The sequence below is a fragment of the Chiroxiphia lanceolata genome, chromosome Z (assembly GCF_009829145.1).
Source record: "Chiroxiphia lanceolata isolate bChiLan1 chromosome Z, bChiLan1.pri, whole genome shotgun sequence".
Lineage (NCBI taxonomy): Eukaryota > Metazoa > Chordata > Aves > Passeriformes > Pipridae > Chiroxiphia > Chiroxiphia lanceolata.
Genome location: NC_045671.1, coordinates 22,893,100 through 22,904,827, shown reverse-complemented (window position 1 = coordinate 22,904,827; position 11,728 = coordinate 22,893,100). Strand labels below are relative to the sequence as shown.

The following is an 11,728-nucleotide window of genomic DNA, read 5'->3' as shown; positions in this document are numbered from 1 at the left end:
ATCCCCCTGGCCAGTCCCGGAGAAAGCGAGTTAATCGGTCTCTCGTGACAAAGACGCGCTACCACCGGTACATACACGGTGCCTCCGGGGTATTTTCCCTTTAGTTTTAAAAATTAAAACGGACTCTATTTCGTCTTCTAATGGACTCGGGACACCCAAAGGAGTCTTCCAGTTGCAGACTGCAAACGGAGCCGAGCAGAGATCTTACGTCCACTCTTTCTGCTTTTTCAAAGCTACTAATTTAACACTACCTTGCTACAAACCAAACAGAAAAGCGTCACTTTTCTATCTACGAAAACACTTAAAGCCAAGGCGACGAAGTATTTCGATATGTAAATGCATGTATTTACCCCACCTTTCCCTCCTCACTTCAAAGAGCACTAAAAGGCATCCCTACCTTTTATAATTCTTTTTATTAAGAAAATTCACATAATTGATCCCCGAGTCTCCTCAATTGTTATAAATACAGTCGTACTTGAAAAGAGCCTCCCTGGTTTGAAAAAAGTGTATTCTTAGTCCACAACAAGTAACCACATCCCTACTCTTAAAATCTGTGTTTCTCTTTTCCATGCCCAAGTTCAGAATATTTGAAGCCAGCTTTGTGGTCAAAAAATTTCTAGTCCATAAAATAGATATTGACATTACGCTGTTAAAAACGAGTGTTTGGAATCAGAAAAACTGCTTTCATGGTTTGTTCCATATACTTATATATCATTAATTCAACAGCTTATACACTTAATCAACTCATCACACAAGGATATTCCAAAGCTCATTTTATATTATATGTATTGAAAAGTAGAATCACTGGCCACTGTTATCATCACAGAAATATAAGTGTCTAGGGCAAATCTGTCTTAAGTTCAGTACGTGCCTCTCAGTAGTAGTATTTTCCTTTGGGCCTCTTGGAAACAAAACTGTGATGTAGTTGTGATTTAAAACACACCCAAAAGTATAAAAATAGTTTTAAACCGGCTTTTTAATCAATCCCCTGATTGGTGCCTTACAGAGAGACCTATTTCTATTTATCCTCTCTTTTGTCCCTGATGTTTTTTGTAGTCTTTTGTTTAGGGTTTTTGGTTTTGTTTGTTTGTTTTGTGTTGGGGTGGGGGTTTTGTTTGCGAGGTTTTTTTTTTGTTTGTTTGTTTTTTTCTTTGGGGGGGGGTTGTCAGTCATTCTCTGCTAGGGTTAACAACGCATTGACTGCAAAGACCATATTCTGATCTTCTTCTTTATGATTAAATCCGGATGTAATGAATTTCAAGCTATAATATTCCTTGACTATTGCGCTATTAATCCCGAAGAAAAAAATTATCAGTGTCTCAAAGAAATGAGAAATATTAAGGAGGGAAGGATCCAAAGCCAATTATTTGGCTGGAATCCTTTGGTCTCTGGGTTTGGTTTTGACTTTTTTTTTTAAAATTAAAATTTTTATTTTTGAAAATGTGTAAAAATTTTACATTAAAATGGTACAATACTTGCCAGTAATTTTTAACAATATTCCTTGTAAAGAATAAGCATAAAGTACAAAATAAAAAACTCCGTAAGTCTATTATAATACAAAACACAGATTAAAATAAGAATTGATAATCTTGACTTTCTTCTGTGTAAACACGTTAATCTTTTCTTTTATAAAAGTACATGAGACAAGTGTACTAAAATGAAAAAGTATTGCTCTGCTGTCCTCCCTCAAGCCTTTTTTTTCCTGTACATTACTGTTTTCAAGCTCCTAGACCTGAGAATCTCTGAACTTTAACGGTTTAGAGACATTATTTATCACCATTTTTTTTTTACTTTTAAGGAGTAACGAATAACTTTCCGATGTAGTTACCGCCTGCCCGTGCAGTATCTAGATCTAGACCTGGCTTTGCACTCGTGCAGGTCCCGAGAGGTCCGCCGCTCGCGGCGGACGCCCCCCGATCCCCGTCACAATATCCCCACGCAAAGACAGGCAGCCCCTGCGAGCGGCGTCCGCCGGGCATCCGAGCGGCGGAGAAAGGAGATACCCCAGATCCTACCTTCGGAAAGACTCCCAAACACTTAACAGTTAGAGATCCGTGCCGCGAAGCCGGGGGCGGCGGGCAGGGCGGCGGCGGGGGGCACGCCGCCCCCGGCGCTCCCCAGCGAGCGGGCCAGCCCCGGCGCCGCGGCCGACTGCGAGGCGCAGCTGCTGCCCGCGCCGGGGCCGGGCCCCCCCCCGATGATGCTCTCGATGGAGAACGGCGAGCGGGCCAGCGCCGCGCCGCTGCCGGGCTTGGCAGAGTGCAGCGAGGCCGCCAGCGCCGTGCCTAGCGGGTGCGCGTAGCCGAAGGGCGTCCGTGCCAGCTCCGCCGCCGGCAGCAAGGGGCCCGGCGGCGCGGCGGCGGCGGGGGGCAGCGCCGCACCGGGGGCGCTGCCAGGGGCGGCGGGCGGTTGGCGGGGCGGTGGGGAGGGGTGGTGGAAGGCGAAGAGAGTGGAGTGGGGGTGGTAGGGCTGGAGCTGGAGACCGTAGCCGCAGCCGTAGGGTCCGTAGGTGCAGGGTGGCTGCTGCGGAGGCTGCGGCGGGGGCTGCGGGAGGAAGGCGGCGGGGTCCACGGCGCGCAGCAGAAGCTCGGGAGCCGGGAGCTGCTGCCGCTTGAAGCGCTTTCGGCGGCGCAGGAAGCTCCCGTTGTCGAACATGTCGGCAGATTCGGGGTCCAGCGTCCAGTAGTTGCCCTTGCCAGGATTGCCGGGCTCCCGGGGAATCTTGACGAAGCAGTCGTTGAGGGAGAGGTTGTGGCGGATGCTGTTCTGCCAGGCGGGGAACTTCTCTCGGTAGTAGGGGAAGCGCCCGCTGATGAACTCGCAGATCTCACTCAGCGTCAGCCTCTTCTTGGGGCTCTGCAGGATGGCCATGGTGATGAGGGCGATGTAGGAGTAGGGCGGTTTCACCAAGCTGTTCTTACCGCCGCCGCCCGCCCCACCGCCGCCGCCCGCCCCGCCGCCGCTCGCCGTCGCCTTCTGGGGGCCACCCCGCGAGGGGGGCCGAGAGCCGCCGGCACCGTCCCCGCCGCCCGCCCCGCCGCCGCCGCCGCCACCTCCGCCGCGCACGGACGATCGCGGCAGCAGGGCGGCGTCGTGGAGGTCGCCCACATCCTCCTCGTCCTCTTCCTCCTCCTCCTCCTCCTCGTCCTCGGCGTAGGAGCGGCGGCGACGGCGGGTCTGCGGCTCCTCGTCGTCCTCCTCGTCGTCCTCCTCGCCCACCACATCGATGTCGGTCTCCTCAGCCAGCGCCGACGCCTCGGACATCTCCGAGCTCAGGGTCATGGCGCGGCGGCGGGGCAGCGCATCGGTGGCGGCCGGCGCGGCGCGGCGGGCGGGCAGGCGTTCTCCCCGCCGCCGCCAGGCCTCCGCGTCGCTCCGCGAAGAGCCGCCCCGCCGCCGCCACGGGCAGGCGGGCCGCTCCGAGCCGCGCCGGCCCCCAGCGCCGCTGCCGCTCCTCGGGAGCGTTCCCACCGCTCGCTCACAGGCGGCGGCTGGCTTGGGTTTTGTTTCGGGGTATTTTTTGCTGCTGTTTGGATTTCTCTGTCTGTCTGTCTCTCTCTTTTTTCCCTCCCCTCCCCCTTTTTGGGGATCCTTCTCAGCTTTTTTTCCGTTGGGGTCGCGGTTTGTGGGCGCAGGGGGACTGTGCCGCCGCTCCTGCAAGTCGGTTCCCCCTTCTTTCTCCTCACCTCAAAGCCCAGACATTAATGGATGGGGGTCAGGAGGGAGTGCGCCTAGTCCTGGGAGGAGGAGAGGGGAGGAGGCTGGCGAGGAGGGAGGGCGTAGGGGGTGGCTTGCCGTGCCTTAGGAAAGACGGTGAAAAGGCTGGGGCTTAGTCCCAGAGAGGGCGGCCTTCCTCCCCGCCTTATAGCGGGGGGGGGGGGGGGGCATCACATGGCTCCCAGCGTCAAAGCGCGACGGGGCGAGCGGCGCCGTGTCTCCCCCCACGAAGAGGGGCGCCTCGCGACCGTCCCGGCCCCCCGTCCTCACCCCGTCTAGGAGGGGATCTGGGGGGCCGCGGGGCTACCAGGGCCATCTTTAGTGGAAAAGGGGGGAAATAAAGATAACATATGACCCCTGTGGAGGACGGGGGGGGGGGGGGGGAGTGCAACTCTGTCAGAAAGAGCTGGAGCATCTTCCCAAGAGCCGTTCGGAGCTCCGCGTCTTCCAGGGCTGCCCTCCGAGATGGGGTGCCGCTTCCCGTGGGAAGGAGGAGAAAAAAAAATCAGGCCGGAGAGGGAGGTGGTGAGTTAATAAACTTCAGACTTCTGTTCGCGGAATGCTTTAGAGACATCTCTCTCCCCTCCTCTCCTCCTTCCCCCATCCAGGGTTTAACTTATTTAAGAATTAAATAAAATATCTCTCCAAGTCGACCTCACAAGCTGCCAAAGAACAGCCTCCAAATCACACCGCTATTCTCAGTTTATTTGTAAGGTTGTTGTTTTTAAAGGGAGAGAAGCAGCTTTCTCCATTATGGAAAACACTAACAGAGACTTAGCTTACTTCTTTCGTCTGCAAAGGAAAACAATTCGCCGGCCTTTAAAATGCGAATTTTGCTCTAAGTAGGAGCAACACCCCTGAGAAAGTAACACAGAGGATTGTTAATTAATTGCTAACTAAGTCGCACGGGTTCCCGTTTCAGGTGATCCATGCGACGACAGAAGAGCGGGCCCCCCTTTATGTAAGGGCTAGCAGGGGAAAAAACAACCAAAACCCCCACCAAAGAACCCAAACAAAACAAAACCCCCACAAACTTGGAGAGAAATGCAATTACTGTAGTCTTCAAAAGAAAAGCTTTGAAAAATCCCATCGTTCCCAGTTCTGGCAGGATAAACCACAATAGGATTCGACTGGGATAAAAGTAAGGGAGCATTTCGTTCTCCTGCAGAAATCATCGTGAGAAGGGTGGGCTGACGCATAGAGTCTAACGGATCAAATCTCATTTTTCAAACAAAGTACAAACCCCATTTCTTGAAATACGTTTTGGATATATTGTCTTAACCCAAAATTACAAGCCACCCTGTTTCAAACCCATTTCCATGGGTTTACAACATAATCCTTTCTACTATTTCCAAATAATCCTATTTACATTTTGTTCACTACTAAGACGCCTACAGGAGAATATCACCAAATGTTACAAAACAGGGGGAAAAAAAGTAAAAGGGAAAAAAAAAAGGAAAAAAAAGTACCCCCAGTAATTGACTACTATTTTTTTTTCTGTAGAAAAAGTGATGTCAATAGAGATTTACAGTTCATACAGTTCATAAAATGCCTCTTCGAATTAGTTTTGAGGTCTTAGGGCAAGTTACTAAAAGAAAGGCAGACAGAGGATTTTTCCTCTTCAAAAGGTTACTTCTCTTGACGAAAAGTTAGTATTTTTCCTTTTTACTCCTCCCCCCCCCCCTTTTATTCTTCGTCTTCTCCCAGGCTGAAGTTTAAAAACCATCTTAAAAACAAAAAAACAGCCTCCGAAGTATGAAGAACGGCGGAGTTTAAATGTTGCATGGGGAAGAATCGCTGTAGCGACAAACCAAAAGAACCGGCTCTGCCCTCGGTCCTCTGTTATCACCCACGCAGGATGCACGGGTGTTTCACTGAGCGAGTGACACCGGTGGTTATTCGGTAGCACCGGGGCCCCAGGGGCTCCGGCTGGGTGTGGTTCCTCCTGAACGTGGCCGACGGGGGTGGCCTCGGAGGGTGATGGTGGGTACCCCCCTTGAAAGACCTGGGCAGTAGTCCCAAGCCCTCGCCTATTGGTGCAGGGTGTGTGGTGTGTGTGTGGGGCTGCTCAGGGGATTCTTTTCTAGGGGTCAGTTAAGCCAGCCTCCAGTGTGGACAATTAAGACCTCGTGTTAGTACAGCTCCTGATCGCGACTTGTCTTTGAGCATCTTCCAGTCGCTCCCGTCCCAGCCCGGCAGGTGCCGTCTTAAAAGAGCAAGAAAGAAAAGAGAGAAGGCGAACAGCGGCGGTACAACTATGGGTGGCATTTCCCGTGGTAAGACCCGCTGCTCTCGGGGCCGCGGGCTTTGCCCTGTCCCCCACCTCGCGGCCGGTCCCGCTCCGCGCCGCTCCGCGCCCCTCCGCTCCCGGCGCTGCTCTACCCAGACGGTGGATGCCATCTACCGGCAAGGAGCGCCGGCTGCGGTACGCTGTGCGCCGGGGCAGGGACGTGTGCCCAAAGCAGCCCCCAGAGGAAGGGCAGGGTCGGGCAGAAACCCCGCATTCAGGTACTGAGTGGGACCCCGAGAACCCTAAGGAAAAAGAAGCATTTTGGAGGGGCCCTGAGAACACCCCCCTCCATGGAATGGCTGGAACTTCCACGACCACCTTCCCACCTCCACCCTGGGGCTCTCTGTCCACACACCCAACCTTGAAAGGACCACCCGTGGCCCAGGACCTCGGGGGCTGCCCTCTGTGGCTTCCTGCTGGTTGTGAATGATGTGATGTTACATGCACATGTGACATGTGATGTTACAGTAGCACACTAGCCAGACCAGGAGTATTCTGGTTCACATGGTATGTCCAGGGACACTGGGCAGAAGCCAGACTGGGTGGACCTGCCATGACTTCCTCTTGATGTCTCCTTTATTATGGGAGACAGTATCCCTTGGGACCGCCATAGCATTCCACGCCACACACCTTTCTGCAGCTAGGGGGCCTGTTTCCAAGGACACACAGGAGCCCATGCTGGGACAAGGAATAAATGAGCCCATACACCTTCCCTGGTCTTTTATTCAAAATCAAAGAGCACCCTGGGCACCATTTAGGGCATTTTCAAGCAACCATACTTGCACACTGACACACTGGCTGAGGTCCTTCAAGTTTTCTAGAACTGATCCTGACCATGCAGAAGGATGCCAAAGGCTTCTTCATCACCACATGAGTCAGGTGTCTGGTGGTGGTGTGCACCCCTGGGCAATATGTTGAGTACTTGTCTGGGTGCAGCCAGTAGAAATCAAGCTAGAGCCTGGCCACTAGTGACACATGCTGGAGCTGAAGTCTTTCCTGGGCCATCTCAGCCTTGAAAGTCTTCAAAACCAAAGGCTGCAGTTCTCCACACACAGATCCATGTCTTACCTGCAGAACTAGACTTCCTGATATTATACAAATAATAATTTCTTTAATAATTTACTTTTTCTGTCTTGGGCCAAAGATTGGACTGAATTCTGAGCTGCTTGTGTCATGGAAAGAATAAATCTCCGGTGACGCCCTCGTAAGGATGATTTTATCTGTCACAGGGACAATGGCAGTGACAGCTGTGGTTTTCTTTGCCCACTATAACAGTGATCCATTTTAGCTCCACTTTTTTAGGGGTTTACGCCCCTCTTCCCTTACCATGTAGCTTTGGGGAAGGTAACACTTTCTTTAAGGCTTCTGCAGAGGCTGGGATTAGAGTCTCTGTGTGACCACAATGCATTGGTGAGGGTTGGCAGCAGTCACCCGAAAAACTGAAGAAAAATCTGTGGCTTCCAGCCACGCCTAGTGCTGAAAAAGAGTTTGTCACCCTTGGAGACGACCCACCCCCCCCTCCTCTTGTCGAACATATTTTTCTTCTTGACCAAGTTTGTTTGTTTGCTTGGTTCCGTTGGGTTTTTATTTGAATTTGGTTTTTGGTTTTTGTTTTCCCTCCTCAGTTCTATAATTCTTATAGGTTGGTACATTTGCTTTGACAAGTGAAAGTCACTTCCTTTCAGGCCCTTTGGGTTTTTAATTTCTTTTAAAATGTGTTTTAATGTTCTCACAACCCTTTTGAACTTAAGGAGAGTTCTCACCAGTTTAGACCAAGACCAGTGTAGCAGCATAAGCTGACTTCAACATCAGCCAAGACCAGATGTCTAGGGAAGAATATAGGAACAGAGTAAATGTGTAAAATTGATTCCTACTTCCAGAAATCTAGTTTTTAGATTTGGAGGTTTTTTAAGCAAGAGATAATAGCTGAATTTAATAGCCTCTGATGGAGTTTCTTCTGTGAATTTCTCCAGTCATCTTTTGAAATCATGTACTTCTACACCACTAAACATATTCTGTGGCGGAATGTTCCCCAGCTCTAACCATGTGTGGTATGAAGTGTCTCTTTTCATTTGCTTTAAGCAAGTCACCTGCTCATTTAATCTAATGTGCTCTCATTTTTGTACTAGAAGAGAGAAGGAACAACTGTTGTTAAACACCCTCCCCCTGCTGTTCACGACTTTTTACGTTTTATGACAATTTTTTTCCTTGGTTATCTCTTTTTCAGACTGAAGGGTTCTGCTTCAGAATCAATGGATTAGCACAGAAGTAATTCCGTACTCCTGACAATCCTTATAATTCTCTCTACCTTTTCTTGTTCAGCTCAGGCCTATTATTATTGCAATAATCCTTCTGAACAGCATGAGATGCCTAAATTTGCTTTTCCATTTTTAATTTCACTTTATTATTTCTACGCTTTTAAGCCAGTGCCTATGTCTAATGATAATGGAAGGATATCAGATTTTCAAAATGGAGCACTGGCTGTCAGAACCAATATAGCAGGGTGCTTTTCATATGAACAAATCATGGTATTTTTAGGTTACCTTTGATTTCATTACTTCACCAACTACCAAAAGTCTTTCAGATTTTTTCCACATAAGCCCTAAGTTCTTCTTTGTAGACAAGCTTTAGCAAACTAAGAGGGAGATCCCACAATTAATATCTCAAATATTTGAGATATTTTCCATTTCATTCTGTAGAGATGGAAGTAAGCCCTAAAGGAGTATGAACCCATTTGTAAATGCACTGAATATTGGCAAGTATGCTCTTTTTTCACTTAGAAATCCTTGGGGATAAGCTACACTGTGAATGAAGATAGAGAAGAAAATTTTTCCATCTAGAACTAAGTGAGTGGTGGGTTCTGCCAGGACTTGAGCAGAAATAACAGCTAGCTGCTGCAGAAAGACGAAGGCCCTTGCCTTGTCCAGCCTTCCCACCTCTGGCCACTTGCTCTCACCACTTACTTCCTGTTGAGCACCAGCTGGACTAGAAACTTGAAGTCAATTCCAGAATAAATCACAACTTTGCAGCTGCCAAGGCATTAGTCAAAGCTATCACACTGACACCTATACTTCTAAAGTGGGCCAAATTTAGTTCTTATTCATCCTGCGGTAAATGTGCTATGCCTGAGTGGAACTATGCTGACTTTGGGTTATGTCTCAACAGCATTTCTGACTTGTGTTAACGGTTTAAAGACAATCCAAAGACCACTGTCTTAGCAGCAGTCAAAACATTTCTGTGGTAATGGCTTAAAGGATCAAGTCCTCTTGAATTCTGTGTATAGGATACCTACAGCAATAAACTGTTTGTTTGAGTCTCTGACATCTGTGCATAAATTTAAGGTACCACCTTTTTGACAGCAAGGAATACGCTGACTTCTGGCTCTTACCTGTTTTCTAGTAAGATCTTGGTTATTGTCAAAGATTAACAGGTAGGCCTTTCTTAGCAACCTTTTACCAGTCCTATTAACATGAACTCCCAAGCATTCTGCAAAGCCTGTTTGAACCATGTACAGTGAAGGCAGGGGATTCTTGATATAGCACTTCCCTGACTGCTTTCCAGTCGGCCTCTGCAGGATGTTACAAACAGAGAGAGGCATCCCACAGGTCATGAAAGGCTTGTGACGTGGCTTTAAGCCCAGTTATTTGGGTTGCTGAGTTTAAGAGCTACAGGTATGGTTGAGAAAAGGACACTGCTGAGGAGCACTCTCTCTTCCTTCACACTGCATTCTATTACAGATCACTCCATACAACTCAGCAGCATGGGGTACAACATATGAGATGAAAACAGCACCGGACTTGCATTCAATCTTCCCGGTCTCCTATTCAATGTTTATATATTTAGTATCTCTTAAAAAGTTATGAATTCTTGAGTGAGTGTTATGTCCAGATATCTGAAGGTAGTTTCTTTTCCATTTGTCTCTCTCTGAAGAGTTTTGCTCTTCTACCACATAATGCAGCTATTTTCCTCCATTAAATTACTAACACATATGGATATTTTCCCAAGTAACTTAGTGCTTCTCCTCCCTTATGTCCTGTTGTTAAACACAGTATTCTTCTGAACAAATGTTTCCAAATGAGATTTTGACTATCAGACAGATTTCTCTCACTCCCTGAAAACACATTTTTTAGTTTGTTGTCACTGGCAATCAGGACGCTATCAGGACACTATCACTATAGCCCGATCACTTTTGTTTATGACCTGTGATTAGATACTAACTTAACACATCTCCTCAACATACCCTGTTGTTACTTATGCAGCACTGGCCATGACTTTCAGAAGAGCTTTACCACTGGCATTTTGATAGCAAATGTTGTCATTCTTCTGTCTTTAAAATTTCGCATAATTAAGGTTTAATTTTCCCACTCCTATGCTGCTTTTCTGCAGTTAATGAGCTTTTATTTAGCAATGCATATTCTTTGATGAGTTTGAGATCATAACTTTCACTCTTTTACAGAACAGAAAAGACACTTACTGAGCTCAGGCTCCATTTCAGTGCTATATCTTTTGAATCTGTTTCATTTCTCAGTAGAAATTCTGCTACAACTAAATCCAGGTTTAGGTTTATGCTTTCCATTATGCAATTACACAAAAACAACTGAAGAAAACAAGACAATACTGTTTAGCATTCTCAAATAACTTTTTTCTCTGATGCAAAGTTTGTTTTTTGAAGGTCTGCTGTTTGAGATCCACAAGATGTAACCAAATCTTAGAGTCTCTTGAACTGTCATTCTTGAGCTGCTTTAGTTGATTCCTGATACAACTCAGTGATGTGGTTTTCAATATAATTTACCTTCAAAATCTCCCATGAGGGAATATGAGATCATACCTCTAGATCAGTTAATCCCAAGATGACAGCTGGAACAGCATTTTCTACAGCATCTGTCTTGGAATAATCTTTCTGTGACTCATTTTCACTTCAGTATTTCAGCCTATTAAATAATTTTGCATGTTTGTAATTATCATTTGGCCTAGTAACTCTAAAATCTTTCTTGTACCTTGATGGCAAATTGTGATAAATCAGAGGCTGATTCAATTTTATTTTCAATAGCTTGCAGTGATCCTGGTTAAGTTTGGGGGTTTTTTTTCATTGTGGCTCTCTTCCCTTTTGCTGCAGGTATATTGCCAGTTTCATATGGCAATAAATTTAAAAGCTTTCTTTGTAGTTCATAATGAACTCTGTCTTCTCCAAACTATCCCCAAATACTCCCTTCTCTTGAATCTGTTTTTTTTTTCTTTCTGAATTAGATACTGGGTTTGCTAGTTCAGGTACAGTAATACAGGCTTCTCCCCCCATCTTTTCTGCTCAAACTGATTCACTGTTCCAATTTTGCAGATATGCTGGACCAAATTTTTAGAGGTCCCTAACCATCCTTTACAGTTATTTGATCATCCTTTAATTTTCATCTGTGATGCATCTGCTGGGAGGCACAGGTTGCTCTTCAGCAGCACCTTTCGAATCGTCACTTCCTTGAGATCTGTCACCACCAGATGGAGTAATTTCAGGGTTATCATAAATTTTCAGTAATTATAAGTCTCAATTTTAATAGACATCAAAATCTTTTGTAAAAATTAACACAGCTCTGGAGCAGTGGAGAGATAACATAAGAGCAAATAAAATTTATAGACACATAAAAAGCACTGCCTTGGCAAAGCCTTGGCTCTGGGGATTACTAACAAGGAAGACTTAATATTAATCAACAAAATGTATAAATTATTAAC

The 11,728-nt window shown here is 47.1% G+C and overlaps 1 protein-coding gene across 1 annotated transcript; it reads right to left on the bottom strand.

The window, feature by feature from the left end:
- Positions 1–356: 356 nt before the first annotated feature.
- On the bottom strand, positions 357–3,302 carry FOXD1 (forkhead box D1). The gene is made up of 2 exons (XM_032675807.1): positions 2,016–3,302; positions 357–646 (listed from the first exon to the last, which is right to left on the bottom strand). Exon 1 carries the CDS (start codon positions 3,280–3,282, stop codon positions 2,038–2,040), a length of 1,245 nt encoding a protein of 414 aa, XP_032531698.1. The 5' UTR covers positions 3,283–3,302; the 3' UTR covers positions 357–646; positions 2,016–2,037.
- Positions 3,303–11,728: the final 8,426 nt, after the last annotated feature.